Source organism: Cucurbitaria berberidis (genome assembly GCF_010015615.1).
Source record: "Cucurbitaria berberidis CBS 394.84 unplaced genomic scaffold K460scaffold_2, whole genome shotgun sequence".
NCBI classification, from domain to species: Eukaryota; Fungi; Ascomycota; class Dothideomycetes; order Pleosporales; family Cucurbitariaceae; genus Cucurbitaria; species Cucurbitaria berberidis.
This window is the reverse complement of record NW_024468936.1, coordinates 2,975,006-2,991,323: the sequence shown is the minus strand read 5'-3', so window position 1 is coordinate 2,991,323 and position 16,318 is coordinate 2,975,006. Positions and strand designations below refer to the sequence as shown.

The 16,318-nt window shown below is 50.3% G+C and overlaps 11 protein-coding genes across 11 annotated transcripts; 4 read left to right on the top strand and 7 right to left on the bottom strand.

Annotated features, from left to right (window-relative positions):
- Positions 1 to 325: 325 nt before the first annotated feature.
- On the top strand, positions 326 to 1,989 carry K460DRAFT_393221 (uncharacterized protein; the record flags this gene model as incomplete). Its single annotated transcript, XM_040935928.1, has 5 exons — positions 326 to 760; positions 814 to 970; positions 1,022 to 1,228; positions 1,285 to 1,554; positions 1,892 to 1,989. The coding sequence occupies 5 exons, from the start codon at positions 326 to 328 to the stop codon at positions 1,987 to 1,989; spliced, it is 1,167 nt and encodes a 388-aa protein (XP_040790602.1).
- A 327-nt stretch (positions 1,990 to 2,316) lies between these two features.
- Positions 2,317 to 3,628, top strand: K460DRAFT_67261 (uncharacterized protein). Its single transcript, XM_040938620.1, has 4 exons — positions 2,317 to 2,521; positions 2,569 to 2,590; positions 2,639 to 2,766; positions 2,820 to 3,628. The coding sequence occupies exons 1-4, from the start codon at positions 2,373 to 2,375 to the stop codon at positions 3,166 to 3,168; spliced, it is 648 nt and encodes a 215-aa protein (XP_040790601.1). The 5' UTR covers positions 2,317 to 2,372; the 3' UTR covers positions 3,169 to 3,628.
- Positions 3,629 to 3,735: 107 nt separating this feature from the next.
- On the top strand, positions 3,736 to 5,133 carry K460DRAFT_279645 (uncharacterized protein; the record flags this gene model as incomplete). Its single annotated transcript, XM_040928347.1, has 2 exons — positions 3,736 to 4,683; positions 4,735 to 5,133. 2 exons carry the CDS (start codon positions 3,736 to 3,738, stop codon positions 5,131 to 5,133), a joined length of 1,347 nt encoding a protein of 448 aa, XP_040790600.1.
- An 81-nt stretch (positions 5,134 to 5,214) lies between these two features.
- Positions 5,215 to 6,108, top strand: K460DRAFT_67248 (uncharacterized protein). Its single transcript, XM_040938619.1, has one exon. It carries the CDS (start codon positions 5,378 to 5,380, stop codon positions 5,879 to 5,881), a length of 504 nt encoding a protein of 167 aa, XP_040790599.1. The 5' UTR covers positions 5,215 to 5,377; the 3' UTR covers positions 5,882 to 6,108.
- Positions 6,109 to 6,335: 227 nt separating this feature from the next.
- On the bottom strand, positions 6,336 to 7,232 carry K460DRAFT_374968 (uncharacterized protein; the record flags this gene model as incomplete). The annotated part of the gene is made up of 1 exon (XM_040934720.1): positions 6,336 to 7,232. The coding sequence occupies one exon, from the start codon at positions 7,230 to 7,232 to the stop codon at positions 6,336 to 6,338; it is 897 nt and encodes a 298-aa protein (XP_040790598.1).
- Positions 7,233 to 7,895: 663 nt separating this feature from the next.
- Positions 7,896 to 9,243, bottom strand: K460DRAFT_279959 (alpha/beta-hydrolase; the record flags this gene model as incomplete). The annotated part of the gene is made up of 4 exons (XM_040928370.1): positions 7,896 to 8,396; positions 8,457 to 8,628; positions 8,677 to 9,025; positions 9,087 to 9,243. Coding segments are annotated over 4 exons (1,179 nt in total), but the record flags the coding sequence as incomplete, so codon positions are not given.
- Positions 9,244 to 9,387: 144 nt separating this feature from the next.
- K460DRAFT_275897 (alpha/beta-hydrolase) lies at positions 9,388 to 9,972 on the bottom strand (the record flags this gene model as incomplete). The annotated part of the gene is made up of 2 exons (XM_040928075.1): positions 9,388 to 9,596; positions 9,648 to 9,972. The coding sequence occupies 2 exons, from the start codon at positions 9,970 to 9,972 to the stop codon at positions 9,388 to 9,390; spliced, it is 534 nt and encodes a 177-aa protein (XP_040790596.1).
- Positions 9,973 to 10,367: 395 nt separating this feature from the next.
- Positions 10,368 to 11,693, bottom strand: K460DRAFT_307850 (NAD(P)-binding protein). The gene is made up of 2 exons (XM_040930086.1): positions 11,310 to 11,693; positions 10,368 to 11,257 (listed from the first exon to the last, which is right to left on the bottom strand). The coding sequence occupies exons 1-2, from the start codon at positions 11,481 to 11,483 to the stop codon at positions 10,517 to 10,519; spliced, it is 915 nt and encodes a 304-aa protein (XP_040790595.1). The 5' UTR covers positions 11,484 to 11,693; the 3' UTR covers positions 10,368 to 10,516.
- A 272-nt stretch (positions 11,694 to 11,965) lies between these two features.
- On the bottom strand, positions 11,966 to 12,418 carry K460DRAFT_67228 (uncharacterized protein). The gene has a single exon (XM_040938618.1). The coding sequence runs from the start codon at positions 12,270 to 12,272 to the stop codon at positions 12,018 to 12,020; it is 255 nt and encodes an 84-aa protein (XP_040790594.1). The 5' UTR covers positions 12,273 to 12,418; the 3' UTR covers positions 11,966 to 12,017.
- On the bottom strand, positions 12,419 to 13,728 carry K460DRAFT_67227 (uncharacterized protein). Its single transcript, XM_040938617.1, has 3 exons — positions 13,490 to 13,728; positions 13,257 to 13,433; positions 12,419 to 13,205 (listed from the first exon to the last, which is right to left on the bottom strand). Exons 1-3 carry the CDS (start codon positions 13,602 to 13,604, stop codon positions 12,565 to 12,567), a joined length of 933 nt encoding a protein of 310 aa, XP_040790593.1. The 5' UTR covers positions 13,605 to 13,728; the 3' UTR covers positions 12,419 to 12,564.
- A 124-nt stretch (positions 13,729 to 13,852) lies between these two features.
- On the bottom strand, positions 13,853 to 16,218 carry K460DRAFT_277602 (lanosterol synthase; the record flags this gene model as incomplete). The annotated part of the gene is made up of 3 exons (XM_040928187.1): positions 13,853 to 13,943; positions 13,996 to 15,905; positions 15,982 to 16,218. The coding sequence occupies 3 exons, from the start codon at positions 16,216 to 16,218 to the stop codon at positions 13,853 to 13,855; spliced, it is 2,238 nt and encodes a 745-aa protein (XP_040790592.1).
- Positions 16,219 to 16,318: the final 100 nt, after the last annotated feature.

The following is a 16,318-nucleotide window of genomic DNA, read 5'->3' as shown; positions in this document are numbered from 1 at the left end:
GCTTGGCAGGTACCAACTATTGGCTCCAAACCCTGCTCGAAGGGCAGCCGTGTTTCTGTTCCATATTACGGTTATCGGAGCACAGCTATTACCTGCCAGTGTCTTGAGTGGTAAGCCCTGTTGTTGGGATCGAGAGCCTGCTAGGGCCCCTCATGACCCGTCTACATGTGTAAATTCAGGGTTGCTGTCACTCCTGCGGTCTAGGACTTCTTGGATATCAACTCCGTTAGAATGTTTAGATCCTGAGTATGCCACCGTGATCCCGCGGAGGTCGTTGGTGCATCGTCCCCTCGTTCCATTCATACCGGACCGCACTCGATTCGCTATGGCTGCGGCACCAAAGACACCCATCACTAGAGACGAGCTGGTGCGTACCAACGCTGCCATGCTCGTCCTAACGTCCATCTTTATCCTTTCGCGAGCGGCCCTTCACATCTCGAAGCGAAAGACTCTCGAGCTACCGGACCTCTTCATTTACTTTTCCTACGCTCTTTACGTAGCATTATGGAGCTGCTATATCCTGGTCGTCCCTCCAATGTTCAGGGTATATGCAGTTATAGGGGGCGAAAGGAAACCTTACGCGACGATGATGGCAGATGGGGCGACTATGCTGAGGCTCATCACAGCGGGTCAGATGTGCTTCTATACGCTCTTGTTCGCAGTAAAGATGTCCCTGTTGACACTTTATCGCAAGTTGTTGGCTGGAGTCGCGGGTGTCTATTGGAAGATTTGGTGGGGTATCGTTGCTTTCTGTCTGATTGTCAGTTGTTGCCATCTTCCTCCTGCATTTATGGCTTGTTAACTGCATCGTAGTCATGGATTGGAAGTGTTTTTAGCAGCATCTTTACCTGCAACAATCTTAAGGAAAAGTTTTCTAAAGGAAGATGCGGTGGCACAGCCAACGAAGATCAACGGATCATCTTCAGCTTATATTTCGCTTATTCTGTCGATGTTGCGACCGATCTCGCAAGTACGTCACGTATCATCCATTAGTCGTTGCGATCAAGCTAATTTATGATAGTCATGTTCCTGCCAATCCGCCTGACGTGGAATCTTCAGATGCCGAAAGCCCAGAAGATGGGCGTCTTTGTTCTCTTCGGCTCCGGGTTCATATGTATTGCCTTCGCCACGCTCCGTGTCGTACAACTTGGTGTCGATGGCCGCGGCAAAACCAGGACGCCAGAACCAAAGTGGATGCTATTGTGGACAGTTCTTGAATGCTCTATGGGTACGCCAGCCTACACCGATTGCTCAATAATAGAGCTTGACTAACTTCCGTCGTAGCCATCATCATCGGATGTTCTCCCGCCTTCGCCGTCCTCATTCGTAAACGCATGAACTCATCCAAGAAGGCATCATACAACGCTCAAGGGTACATGAAACAGGGTACCGACGAGATCAAGATGAAGAGTTTAGTTAGTTCAAATGGACGAGCGAAACGGGATAGGCCCGACATGTTCTGGAACGATACGCATAGTAGCCAGGAAGAGCTTGCAAAGAACGCAGGTCACATAGTCGTGAAAACAACGGTGCATCAGAACGATGAATTGCCGGGTAGGAATTCAAGAGCATGAGTACTAGTAGATACCGAAGTTTGCCTTGGGCAAGCGAACAAATCCATCAGCCGTAACTTTCGCACCGCGATGTTCATAGTCGAACACACATTACTATATCGCACACGCCACCTCCAACGGAAAGTTGCAGGGGTTCTACAAGACCAGAAAATGACATGACCCATCAGACTACCCAATCAAAACTGTATCTCGCACTCGTCTCATCATTTTCCCGTCGTTTCAGACCCCTGCATATTCGTCGTACGTGACGGACAAAGCAGAGAAGCCATTGTCGAGCCTTTTTACATAGCAAGCTTTTATTAGCTAACTTATGGTAGGCAACACTAGATGCCATGTGAAGGTGTGTGCGAAGAGCACCCAACGTGTTACAACAGGGCGAAGGGCTGGTGGAAAATATGCAAAAAAAAAGAAGTAGGAAAAATAAAGTTTAACACGCGTCGTCGCGTCGACGCGTCAACGCGCCTAGCCCAAGAACTACTTTTTAAACTATCACACAAGCAATAATGAAAACTCAGATAGAAATGCGGGAAATTCTGCTGATATCTAGAGAGTTGCGCGAAGACACTGCACCTCCTAGAATACACATATCTACAGAGAACGTGAAGGTGGAGGTGACGGGATGCCGAGCTGCCGGGAATCGCGAAAGACAGACCAGGGGCACTGCACGTACCTCATACTGGTAGTTGCGCTACGCGCTCCAGATCATTTGCCTGTCGCACAGCCGCACTCATCAGTCTGCTATTAAACATCTAGATTTTTCTTTGGCTCCCCTTTCACAAGTTCCAACGACTAGTTACAATGGAAAAGTGGGTGCGGACCGCGTATCACGACCATTTTTGCGACTGGTATCGTCAACCGATAGGAAAAGTCGACTTGGAGCTACTCCGAACCATCCTCCACGAGCAGCGCCCAAACGAGACCCAGGGGATCGATGATGGGCTCAAGAAGTGAATACTCCCTATCTGCAACCCCGCTCTTATCTGACGTGCTTTAGGCTCAATCTAGAGATCTGTACTGTGAGTTCCTCGGCGCTTGGCGCATTCCCTTCAAGCTGACCATACTAGCACCTTTGTAAAGACGTCGAGAGGGACGCACAAGGCCGATTTAGAGATCCTTCCCATGCTCACGCGCTTCTCGCCAATGCTAGAACTGATCTTCTTAATAAGACACTACGAAAGAAGGTTGTGAAAGAGTGCGTCAACAGGGATGGGCTACGCAATGTAGTGTTTAACTAATAATTAACAGGCTCCAAGAACAGGGCACATTGGCGCATCAGGAGATTAAATCGACAGTATCAAGCACATCTATCTACCCCGAGGCTAAGGCAGATACACTACCTGCAGCGCACCAGGAGACAACATCGACGGTGTCGAGCACACCTATCTATCCCCAGGATAAGGCAGACATTCTATCCCCGACACATCAGGTCCCGGGTCCAACCATGGAGAATGAGCTACAACAATGGATTCACCAGCTGTATCATGACAAGGGATTTGTCAATCAAGGCTTCATCGGCTGGAAATCCTTCGCACAGCTGCTCACCCAGAAGAACCCTGACAGAGAAAAAGAGATCAAGAAAACGCTGCAAGAGTAAGAAGAAATCTTTCGAATACTGGAAGCCTCTGCTCACGCTCCCTAGTCTTCGCAGACGACCAGGACATGCATTCTATCTCAAAGACCCAAATCTAGTCCAAAAGGACAGATCTCACAAGTCCTACCCCAAGGCCGGGGCTCAACCTTCTATCGATGTCAAAGAAGTCCAGCAAGTTGCCAAAGAAACCCAGCAGGTTGTCAAAAATCCCCAGCAAGTCGTCTTGAAAGCCACACCTACGCCCACACCCAATACCAAGAGCCAGCCGTCAGACTCTGCGCAGACGTTTCCCCCACTCTCTGGGATGCCTTTCACCTTCTCTCTCGAAAACGCGAAACCAATAGCTCCCCCGACACGCGTAAAGGGAGTGCAGTCACAGAAAGACGCTGCTTTTGTTGCGAGGCAGTTACGGGACCTTCAACTTTCTGAGCAGGTAACCATCTTCCAGCATTCATTCATTCTCTTTGAGGGATCGATTACTAATAATAGATGCAGTCACTAAGTCCCAGTGCAGCGGACTCCGGATCCGAAAGCTCCCCGGAAGACATGGTTGCCGATCAGCTCAACGGCATGACCACGAAGCCTGATTTCAGCCTGATGGACCAACTAATTTCTCAAAAGAGCGTGGCCACTGGCATGAGCCAAGATATTGAGAACGCTCCTTTGTTATCCGGTGATATTGTCTCCGCCCATGTGGAGGACCTTGTCCCGCAATACGGCTTCCTTGGCTCTTATACGGAAGGTGCAGACGCGCCGTATACTAAGATATTCCAGAACACCAACGTTCCGTTCTCTACATTCATTTGTGGAGTTCAAGGGAGCGGAAAGAGTCATACTACTGCTGTGATGCTCGAGAATGCCCTACTCTCTTCTCCATATCTCGGCTATCTTAAAGCTCCTGTCTCCGCTTTGGTTTTCAACTATGGCGAGTTTAGTAATGGTGGGTTGGGCTTCAACATCAGCGAAGTAGCCTTTCTTGCGGCGGCAAACAAATCATTTCCTGGCCATCGCGTGAAGAAGATCACGGTACTTACCTCACCCTCGAATCCTGCGATCAATAGGATCTACGCGCGACTTCCTAACGTTGAGGTTATCCCATTTAAACTCAAGGCTAAGGCGCTAGATATCGGACCGTTAATGGCCCTCATGGCGGTTAACGAGAAGTCAGAGGTCCCTCTCTACATGGCTAGAGTTGAGAGCATCCTACGCGCTATCGCAACGGAAACCAAAGAAGGCGTCTTTGACTACGACCTTTTCAAGAAGAGACTAGCTATGGAAAACTTCGACCCCAAACAGACCAACATGCTCGAGATGCGACTGGGCTTATTAGAATCCTTCTTGGATAAGACGGGCAAGGCCCCAGAACCACAATTCCGGCAAGGCGAGATCACAATCATCGACCTCTCTGACCCCTTCGTGACTCCTCATACAGCATGCATACTCTTCAAGCTTTGTCTTGAACGATACATGCAATCTCCTACGCCTGGCAAGATGGTGGTGCTCGACGAGGCACATAAGGTCCACTCCCTTGACGCTTTATTTACATGACATCGCTAATCAATCTTTCAGTATATGCTAGACAACCCTGGCTCGAAAAGTCTTACTGCCTACCTGGCAACACTGGTTCGCCTTCAACGACACAAAGGCGCCCGTGTCGTCATCTCTACACAAGAGCCCACCGTATCTACGGACCTCATCGCACTCTGCTCCGTTACGATCGTCCATCGGTTCACGAGTCCTACCTGGTACGCCGCTCTGAAGAAACACATTAGTGCGATGGATGACGACAAGGCCATCATGCAGCAGATTGAGTGTCTTAAAACAGGGGAAGCTCTCATCTACTCTCCAAATACCGCGCTTGGCAAGAACGACGATGGCAATATTAGGAAGGCTACTGGCCGTCTTTTGAAAGTAAACATCAGGATGAGGGTTACGCGTGATGGTGGAGAGTCTGTCATGGCGATTTAAGGAGGTTCACGCTCGCGGACGATTGGTATTCAGTTCTGAACATCCCATCTAGGGTAGCATTGTGGTCGATGATCCGGCGTTTGGTTATATTGAGCGCGATTTAGAGCGTATACCCTGCATTTGAACCAAACCCGTTGGATCTACGCATGGATGATGTAACAGTATCCGGAGTTCAGGCGTTAGCTCTAATGTGAATAGAACACGTATAACAGAGTTTCTTTATACATGACTTTAACTCATTGTTATGGAAAGAGAACTGAGCAGTGGTGCAAAATTTCCATGCCCTTGGGAGCGGTGGACTATGGGTGCTCATAGCCACTCCATCCAGAACACAAAAACCACAATTACAGCGGTCAATACCGACGTAAAGCAGACCGCCTTCCATGTCCCTTTCTCTCGAGCACATTCTCCTCCGAAAGTCAACAACGCTTTCACCCATCCAGACGTCTTCTCCTCTTCCTCCTCCACTTTAAGATGGCGTGCCTCCCATACTCCGTATCGTGGATTTATTTCGTACTCCTCATCGCTGTCGCTAGCTAGCTTCCGCTTGATCTCTTCTTCGATTTCAATCCTCGCTCTCTCCACCTTTGCAGCCCTAGCTTCCTCTTCCCGCGCCTTTGCTTCGTTTTCCTCTCGCTGTGCAGCTGCGGCAATGGCTTGGGCAAATCGGCCGCTACGGTGGCGGTGGCGTTGCGGAGGAGGTTGCATAGGTTCGAACATGGTTGCAAACGTGGTGGTGTTAGACTAGTTCGAGTAGTGATTGACGCGCGAAAAGGATGTGGGGGTTCTAGAAAAGATTTTTATATTTCATGGAGGTCGTCTCGGGCGTTTGTTTTAGCGGTAGCATCATAGTGAGTGAGAGAGGTCATTCACTGCGCGGGTGTGACCTTTCAACGCTCTGGTCGTTTGCTATACAGCCGAGAGTCTCAGGTGCACAATACCCTGTCACCGAGTCTTAAAATCCTTTCTCCAAGAGGGTCGTGTCGCCTAGACCAGGAATGAAAAGATATTGGTAGCACCCCCACCATGGGGCAAGCTTGTCTCTTCCCGTCAAAATGACGCGTAGTAGATATGTTGGGCTAGTATGGTCCCGAATGCGAAAGAAGGTGAAGTAAGAGGGTTCTTAAATGACCAATACATCCGTAGTTTTAGCTACCAGTATGACCGGCAATCGATCGTGCTCCCATCTCGATTGCAGCTCATCACATGAGCACCTTCGTGAACGCATCACCCAGACCTCTTTCCAAAAGCCACTCCTCAACGGCTTTCATATCACCTCTGTTCGCTCTTTGGCCTCGCCTTTCACCCACTGTATCCGTAATCTCAGTCATTTCTTTGAAGACCCTCTCATCGCAAATCTCCCGATGCCGCTCGCTGACCTTTTTGTGGTGCGCAGGAATATCGCCCCAGCTCTCCGTCTTAATGAACTTCATGTAGTCATCGATGCTTTGCGAATCTCCTTCGACGCAGAGAAGACCTGGTTTGCCAGCGTAGAGAAAGCCAGTGAGATTGTAGGATGGTGCGTACTTGATGAAGTCATCGCGTTTGGAGCGTGTGCTAATGGAGGGAAAGTAAAACCAGACTCGCACAAGAGGCCCATTACCAGTGGTGACGGCATCAGCATCGTCCACTTTCTTATCGGAGTTTATGAGATGTTGCGCGGCTGTTTCTTTGATATGCTCGATGACGCCTAGTAGATCCTCGCCTTCTGGTGATTGTGACATGATCTTGGCTGTTGCTGCTCTGCTCATCCATGATGGTTGCTGTATTCGGACTTTGATCTCAGGTGGATCCTGCGGTTGTGTGTTGCCTTCGTAAACAAATGGCACACTGAGGTCTAAACGCAACGTTTTGGGACATGATGGTTCTTCTCCAGACGTAGCGATTGGTAAGTCAAGGGTTATTGCAATCTTTTGCGCGCCATTGGAGACAACACTAGAGCTGTTATCAATGGCTTTGCGTAAAGCATCGAGATCCCGCTCGCAGTCTTCTTCAATAACGATCTCGTCGGGGTACATCGCCATCAAAAGATCGATTTGGCCAATCTGAAGCTCCACTAGGTCGGGCGGTAACGAATGCCATGGCTGCACGTCAGGCATTGCTCCTATAATGGTAGAATTAGATCAATTCCCAATAGCAGTATGCGCGGTGTGAATTGGTCGTAGATATGAGTGATATGGGCAACGTGCAGAAACGAAGTTCGTCGGCACCGAACTTCGGCTATCCGCCACAAGGTCAAGCCACAACGCCACTTAAACCGCACATTCCAAGGCTGATCGCATAATAGAATAACTCGATCGAATTAGTTATGCATGTTACGAGAGAGAAGAATAAGCTGTAAAGCTCGGAAGCTCCCTGCAAATCGTAAAAGCGGTGTTGCAACAAAATGCATGTTACGTCTCAAAAGCATCTGATACATTTTGGCTTCCTAGTCGTGTGTGCTGCCTAGCGAAGAGCTATTTCCCCAATAGTACTTATGAGAATCATTAAAGGCGCTTTGGTATCTAACTGTGGGAACACGGGAAGGATTGAGGCTTCCGTATTAGATTTCCTCCTCCTATCTTTCCTTCAACTATATCTACTCCAACTCTACTCTAAAGTTGATTCCATTGTTGCGATTCGGAAAAGAAAGCTCAGTTCTAAGGTGAGCTTCAATGTTGAAGCCCAGCCTTCGGTAATATTATGCTATTTTATTATAATACAAAGTTCTCAACAACTGAGAAGTATACCAGTCGGTCGAAGCCAACAAAAGTATAGTCCATCTACAAAGACGGTGGCATTCCCTCCGCACCAACAAAAGACTTGAACAAGGGCTTCCACAAACTGCACCTAAAGTCCAGGTCTGATTGAGGCAACACAGTAACACCGCTTCCCATGACACTGCCCACATTACCAAGAACACCCAAATTCCAGTCCCCATGCGCAACACTCGCGTTTTGGCCTCGAAGTAGTCCGCCACGTATCTGGTCAGAGGAACCGTACAAGATAGTACCCTCACCACCGGTACCTATCTTATTCCATCCAGGCCCGGCCAACGGGTTCTTTGCAAACCTAGCCCATGCGCCCTGTATGAATTGAGCCAATGCATGCTCTTGGGTAGTTGCGTTAACTTGGCTATATGTGCGGAAAACGAGCGGTATTTCTGAGACATGGTATACGCCGAGATTGGGGACAGCTTGAGTGTTGGTGAAGGAAGCGTTGAAGTAGTAGCGCCACGCGGGGATCCCAATGGAAGTGGTGGCGTCGGCCCATAGAGCTGCTGGCTGTTATGATGTTAGAAATGAAGACGAAGATAATCCGAACGAAACATAGGGTTTGCCTACACATTGGTATATAAAATCTGTGACAATTTGTGCACTTTGGTCATTACCGTTATAGATGCCCTTGCTGCCAATAGGATAGGCAGCTTCGATGGCGGGGAGGAATGCGACAACGGCGTCGCCAAAGGTTTTTTTCAGGAATGTACTTGCATTAGTTTGTCCCATAGTGAACACTCTGTACTTCATCAGCAAAAGAATGATCACTTTTCGTGGAGGATCTTACCGTCCTTCTTGAGCATTGTTTCCACCTAGGACCGGTACGAACGCGATATCCCCGCTTAGGCGGCGCGCTGCTGGATTTGTTACGAGTGTAACATTGTCGGCCACAGGACTGAAGATAAGTGAGTTCATGTCGACAATGTTCTTGATGGCTGTCGCGTTTGCTGCTCGAACACAAGTCAAGTTGCTGCTATAAGTGCCCGGACATCCAAGTTGTGTCGTAAGGTTGTACCACGCGGGGATGCTCGAAGGAGAAGGGGCGCGGTAGCTAAACTGCCCGCTTTGCAGGATAGCAGCTCGAAACGGCGGCGAGCTACCTTTAGGATAACTTGTAAGTAGCGAATCGATGGAGACTAAAGGTCAAGATAAGTTAGTATATCCCGTGCCTGAAACTCGTACACCGATGTTACTTACAAGCCCCTGCGCTCTCGCCAAAGAGCGTAACTTTGGATGGGTCACCGCCAAAAGCATGGATGTTCCGCTGCACCCAATCGAGAGCAAAGCGCTGGTCGAGAAATCCGAGATTATGTCCTGTTAATGGTAGTTCCGGCGAGCTTGGAAAGCCAAATACTACAAACTATTAGGAGACGTAGAAAGCATCCAAGACGAATCACCCACCATTAGTTCTGTAGTTTGTTGTCACAACAATGACATCTTCGTAAGCGGCGAAAGAACTGCCATCGTATAGTGCTAGCCCTGAAGTTATAGTAAGTATTTAACTCACTATCGGAAGGCTGAGATAGATCCACTTACCCGCACTCCCAAACTGAAACGAGCCACCGAATAACCAGAACAAGACCGGCCTACCAGCGCCACCCGCCGGTGTGGACGGAGCATAGACATTGAGATACATGCAGTCCTCCGATTCTAGTGGCGACGGATTATCGAAGATGTGTTTTACCATGTTCGCGCTTGCCAATGGATCTAACGCGGTTAGCTCTTGTTTCGAAATGGAGCTTTCGTTCTGGGACGTACAGCGGAACTCCTGAATGCAAGCTGGTTTCCATGTCGTAGCATTGATGGGCGCGGCAGCACGAGGGGGACTCTGCGGTGGGGAGAATCTTTCGGGTGGGGATTGTGCAAATGGGATACCAAGGAACTGATTTACAGATCCTGTTGCCGTGGGCAGTGTGGTGGTCTTTCCGATGACTACACCAATATCGATGGTTGCTGTTGGTGCTGCGCCATCGCCGTTGGTATAACCTGAGCTTTGACTGGCGACACCATGGGATATTGTGGAAGCTGAAAAGACGCACAAGAGTAGCAAGCGGCTAAGGCTCGATTCGAGAAGGTATCGCATCTCAGTGATCTCAGAATTTTGGAGAAATAGGAGAATGACACCGCTTTGTCCTTTGTGTGGATGGGAAAATGGAAGACGGCACGCTTTATATTAAACCCATCTTTGCAACCGAGTCATATTTAAGAGGATCGAGTCAAATTTTGGCGATCAATCCTTCGCTCAGTGGGGCCCAGCAGACTGCGCCTCCGCGGTGAATCCATCCGCATAAGGAGATCGGTGAGGCAGAGGTGCGATCTTCGGGCTTTACGAAAACTCCACGAAAACAAGCTGCATGCGGTATTATGAAGTAGATGCCAAGACGCTGACATTTGCGGGGTATGTTCATTAGGTCATCGAAACCATCACAAGAGACCCATCGCATGAGTTTTGCGTAACGTTTGGACAAATTGCTGTATCGTGGCTAGTGTATCTATTATCGTATTTAGCAACAACTTCGAGTCATGTCTGTGTTACGCGTTCCGCCGAAGCTCAACAACAAGACCATGGGCGGCGTTACATATCCCATAGAACCACAAAAGCGAGAACTGAAAATTGCCGACCCGTATCAGATGCCGACCGTTTGCAAGAAATTCTCAAATGTCCCAAACCCCTCCCAGCCCCCAACCTTGGTAACGACTTCATGACTGCTCTTCACTCCATCTTGGGCGCTAGGTCCATAGTACTCATACTCCCTGATCATCATCAGATTGTCAAACAGCTCTTTACTTCCCTGGTACTGCTCAACGGGAACTTCGTGGAACACACACTTCTTCCCGGTGCAGTTCTCTACCACATTGCAGATGTCTAACGGCGTGAACCAACCCGATGCAGCTAGGGTGTGCTTGCCTAGCGTCGCGGAAGGATTGGCGAGACAGGATGCCACGAACTTGCCAAAGTCGCGTGGAACATCGAGCATAGGGATTTGAGTGTCTGGGTGGAAGAGCCAAGAAAGAGAATACTGACCGCCATTTGGAGTAGGCTTGATGGATCCCGGAACGTTGGACATGAAGTAGGCTGGTAACACGAAGGAGGCAGGCTGGCCAATCTGATTGACGTATTCCTCGACCATGGCTTTGGAGTCGAAGTGGTGTAAGTTATGCAACTCCCCTGCCGTGATCTTGGAGACGTAGGGTAGAGAGGACCAGATAAGGTGCTCGACACCGGATTCTTTAGCGGCATCGGCTAGGTTCTTGCCTTGTTGAACCTCGTGCTCTAGAGAGGCCTTTTCCCAGTAATTGGTAACGCCGAAGACGGCATTAGAGCCTTTGATGGCGCTGAGAATGGATTCCTTGCTGTTGAGATCCGCCTGTGGAGGTCAGCGTGAGCACCTCCTCTCGATTTTACAGTCGACTACCTACTGCGACCATCTCAACGCCTTGTGCAGCCATAGCTTGCGCATCGGGTTTGTTTGGATTCCTGGTGATGCCGCGGACTTTCCATTCATTTGATAGTTGAGAGTGGTTTAGGATAGCTCGAACTACTGAGCCACCCTGATTGCCAGTGGATCCAAAGACGGTGATGAGCTTGGCCATGATGGATGATCGAAGCACGCAGGTGTGTTTGCAATGTGCTGAAAACCTGTACGACTCCAGATATCTATACCTCTCCTCGAGGTCTTCGTCTTCGTATATTGTTTAGTTCCAACCCCGCATATTTGCGGCGTGAAACCGCTGTCCATATCCCATAACCTATCATTCGCATGAGCGTTGAGTAAGGGTAGGGGATAAGGTCGCTGAATAATGGGCATGTAAGCAGGCTGTTCTCTCTGGCTTAGAATGTCAGCACGCAAGTGCAGCGCGCCATGCATCACTAGTGGGGGCCTCGGCGTGATTACTCACCACCACAAGTCTGGCTAAACGTCTTCTGGAACTCATTCCCTATATCAACATTACCATTCGCCATATCCGATCTAGAAAACGCCACGGGAAACCTCCACTTACAATTGAATATGTACACCCTTGACGTCGCCTTGGTTAGATTCATAGACTGTGTGCACCTCAAATGGCCCATCCATACTGTATCGGAGAGCGATTTAGCAAGAGATAGAGTGAACCTTCATAATACAGTTAAGAGACCTTCAATGTAATAGCGAGACTCAAGCTAAATACAGTAGTCATGTGAAGACCTCCACACTGCTCCAAGATCAAGTTATCAGGGGTCGTATCGGCTTGATGTATTCGAGAAGGGTGCCATCGGAGAGATCGATTCTGCTCTTTCGCTCCTTGAGCCTGCAGAATAGGTAATCGTGAGGAACATGGAAGTGGGTGGAGAAAGAACCTGATGCAAAATAAAAGAAATCGCCTGATGCCGAATTCGCCCATGAGGGAGCACACTGACCCGGAGCAACCTTGGGATCTCTTCCTTAATTATACAATCGATGAAGGACATTTATCTCAAGACACCATCCAGACTGCGGCAGCCACACCTCCTTCGTTATCAGGCTCTTCACGGTGGTGCTCATGATACCAGCTAGGCGTGCAACCAGCCGACCGTGTAAAGCCCGCAGCCTCCAGGTTAAACCTCCTCCCCTGTGTCTCGTTAGCCAAAACCGCCCAGCCCACATCGACACACATCACTAACCCTGCTGACAGTCGACTGGGCTCTAGTCTCTGACTATCCGCGATAGAAAAGGTGCGTATCCTCAAACATGCGTGAATCACGATGAGCAACGACGTCGTCGTGAGGGGCTTGATCGCGACTGCCTTCAAGGCCGCCACGACCACCACGACCACCACGGCCCCGACCAGCACCCCTACGACGCCGACGTCGATAGCCCTCACCGCCACGCGACCGGCGGTACGGTCGGAACGCACCGTCGTCCCGCACCTCTGGCTCGCTCACGGGGTCTTGGCCTGCGGGCTCCTTGTTCCACGTAGGAGGCGGCCTATCCTCCGTGCCTGGATTAGGGATGAAGCCGCCGAGGAGGTTGTGAAAGCGGCGCCAGTCGTCGATCGGATTTACCGCCTCGAAGAGGTTCTCGCCCGGGAGGAGCGGCCGGTTGGCCTGCTTGAAAACAGCCGTGTTGCCTTCGGGTGGTGTGGCATCGTCGGGGAGGATGCGTGTGGCCTCGGCAGCGTTCATGGCTAGCTGCTGGGCCACTGGAGGAAAGCCAAACAGGTCGTTGGAAGTTGCGGTTGCGAACCAGTTCACTTGCTCTGCTCGCACAGTGGTGCATGGCGCAGACTGTGAGCGGCCGTCGGCATCCATTGGAGGGTTCGTAGCAGTTGAGCCGGGGATGGACATAGCTGGTGTTGCTGTTGATGTGTCAGTTCAACAAGTCATGATAGAGAGTGCAAGATCCTCACCAGTGCCGACACCACGCGCTTCCTCGACTGGTTGCTGTTGGCGATACTCGAAGGTATCCTCGTCGGCAACTGAACCCTCGAGAACTGGATCTAGGCGAGTGGAACCAGAGGAGGGAGCGCCGGTATCAGTAGGCATCTGGGGCCAATTGGGTGGGAGGCCGAAGCTTTTGCGATTGTCTACAAGTCCGTCAATGTCTGAGGCATGTAGTAGTTTGTAGAAAGAAAGTGCTTACCAGACATGTCACCGACAACAGTAACAACTGGTTTGTTAGTAGTAGGCGAGGTTGAGGCCAAACTGGTTAAGTCAATCGCGCGGGCGTGTTGTTTACGACAAGAAAAAAATATCATGTGCGAGAGCCTACACACGGTAGCGGGAACAAACGCAGGTTTTCTGCCCTGTGCGCACTCTTCACTCAGATTACCCCTCGATTCTGTTAAGCTTCAGGCCTCTTGAAGGATAGGGATACCCTGATGCATTAAGAAGTGTCATGATATTAGTATTAATAAGTAAGGTGATGAAGACCTCTTGCTCATATCTCTACGGTTGCCAGTAACCCGGCTATTAGCCCGTATGATGAGTTGCCACTGATCTCTTCTCAGAGCAGTGGTTCGTCGCCAAAGCGCTTCGCATACATGCCCAATGCCTTGATCGGGAAGATGAACTTGTAGTTCGGGTATGAGATCATACTGTTGCACATATTAGCTTCGCCCTTAGCACCTCAATTCACACCTCACTTACCAAGACTTGTTAAACACCCCTTCAATCGCCTCTTGCAGCCATTCACCATTCTCCTGCTGCCTCTCCATAATCAGCCTCACCGCCCTCTCAAGCGGCTCTCTGTCAGGAAACTTTGCCTCCAGCAGAGCAATCACAACCCACGCTGTCTGCACCACTTGACTTTTAGGATGCTGACTCCACACCCCAGATTCACAGGACTTATACGTCTCCCCCCATCCACCGTCGTCCATCTGCTTGTCTAGGAAGAATTGGCAACCGCGACGCACACGTTCGCTATTGGCGTACGTTTCGCCGCCACACGCGAGACTTTCGAGAGCAAACATAGCAGCGTATGTGAAGCAAATGCCCCAGCTGCCGTACCAGGAGCCGTCGGGGCGCTGCGCTGCTCGGATGTAGGCTACTGCGCGGTCCCGGAAAGCTGCGATGTCAGCGGCGCGGTAAGCTGGGTAGTATTTTTGAAACATATGGAGTGCGGTCACAACGGCAGTCGTGCATTCTGGATAGTCGTACTCGATCATGATGTTTCCAAACACCTCCGCCGCATTCAAGTGTTCCATCAACACACTGCCCCTTGTCGGTTCGTAAGATGCGCAGCCACCGGATGGGTTTTGCATAGTGAGTAAGACGTCGATGGCGTCTTTCATGCGGCGCTCTGAGATAAGTGTGGGGTAGGTGTGTTGATTTTGTAGAATGAGAGTCGATTTGAGGCCTTCTGATGTACAGTCGCTGACCGTGTAGCCTTGCTTTCTTGTGCTGAAGCCCCAGGCACCTTTTCGCTGCTGGCGGTAGCATGCGTGTTGATCTCTGCATTCTTCGAGAATTTGTTGGTCTTCGAGGAACTCGAGGGCCTTGGTGAGCAAGGGTTTCCACTGCTTGTCATCGCACCAGCCACAACTCTCGATAGCTTGGATCGTGAATGCGGTGTCCCATGTTTGTACGCCATTGGTACCGTTCATGAGCATGCCCTCATCTTTCACCCAGAGAAACTCGGGCAAGGTCTTGATGTGCTCGCGGAAGTTATAGGAATCCGGGCCAAGTTTGATGTATGCGCAGAGCGTGTTCATGGGCCCATTGACAGGACCCAAGTTTGCATAGTCGGTGTTGTCGTCTTCGGCTTGGATAAGCCACCAGACGTGCTCTTCAGCGCGCTTCACCATCCAGGTCGGGCGGATGTAGGGAAACCAAATCGTAGCCAGGAACCAGAACAGCAACTTGATCACCCATGTTTTGGGATGATAGTTGTCCACAGGCGATATACTATTCCGATACGCGCTGAAGTCAATCGTCTCAAAAGGCTGTACTAGCAGCTCTGAGCGCAACTGCCTCGTCAAGTCGTTCAACGGATAGCTCCACCTCTTCGAATACACATACGACATTGGCACAAACACCTGCCGCATGTGAATCCACCACCTCCATGGCGCAAACGGCACCCAATCAGGCAACAACCATAGCTCTGGTGGCACAGGATTCAAGATATCCCACTCTGTCACCCCCAACACGCTGAGCCAGAACTTGGCCCAATGCGGTGCATTCAGCACGCCTCCAAACTTCCATAATGTATCTCGTGCCTTCCGCATCCGCGGATCCTCTGCATCCACCCCTAGCAATCTCAACACAGTGTAGTTCATCGCTGTGCCGAACACGGTGCTCTGGCCCTCGATATGTAGACCCCAACCTCCATCGTCTGGGTGTGCGCGTGCGAAGAGGTAATTCTTGATTTCGATGGCATGCGAGGTGGAGATGGGCGTCCCGGTGACGTACCAGGTGATTACGAGGCCAGGGAGGAGAAACATGGGGCCACCGTATTCGCAGGCCCAGTTTCCAGGGGGTAGTTGGAGTTTTGAGAAGAAAGAGAGGCCGTTGTAGGCGGCTTCGAGAGGACTGTTGGCGGGTTTGAGACCTGGGAGATTCTGGAAATGTTTGAATTAGCATGTTCCTCTTTGAAGGGCTAATAACTTCTGTTGCGACTGCGTGTAATGAACCTACCGTCTCAAGGCCTAGAAAGTACTTGTCCGCTGTACTTTGCGGCCACGCCTTTACCTCCTCTTCACTCTCTAGATAATGCCATGTCTGACACCCGCGATCGTCCTTCAACCTCCATTTAGTGTAGTCTGTTTTCTCATCCCCCGACTTGCTCCTCTGTGTCCCGACCGTCCCATTAATTATCTTCTGGTTCGCTCCACGCTTCGTCGTGCCGTTCGTTGCGCCATTGGCATGTGGCATTATGTCGAGAGGTACACTAGGTATTGTGAGGTCTGATAGAGTATCAGCCAGTCATCGTGGAGTGCCGTTGCGGGTTTATAAGATTTATTGTTGCGTGAGG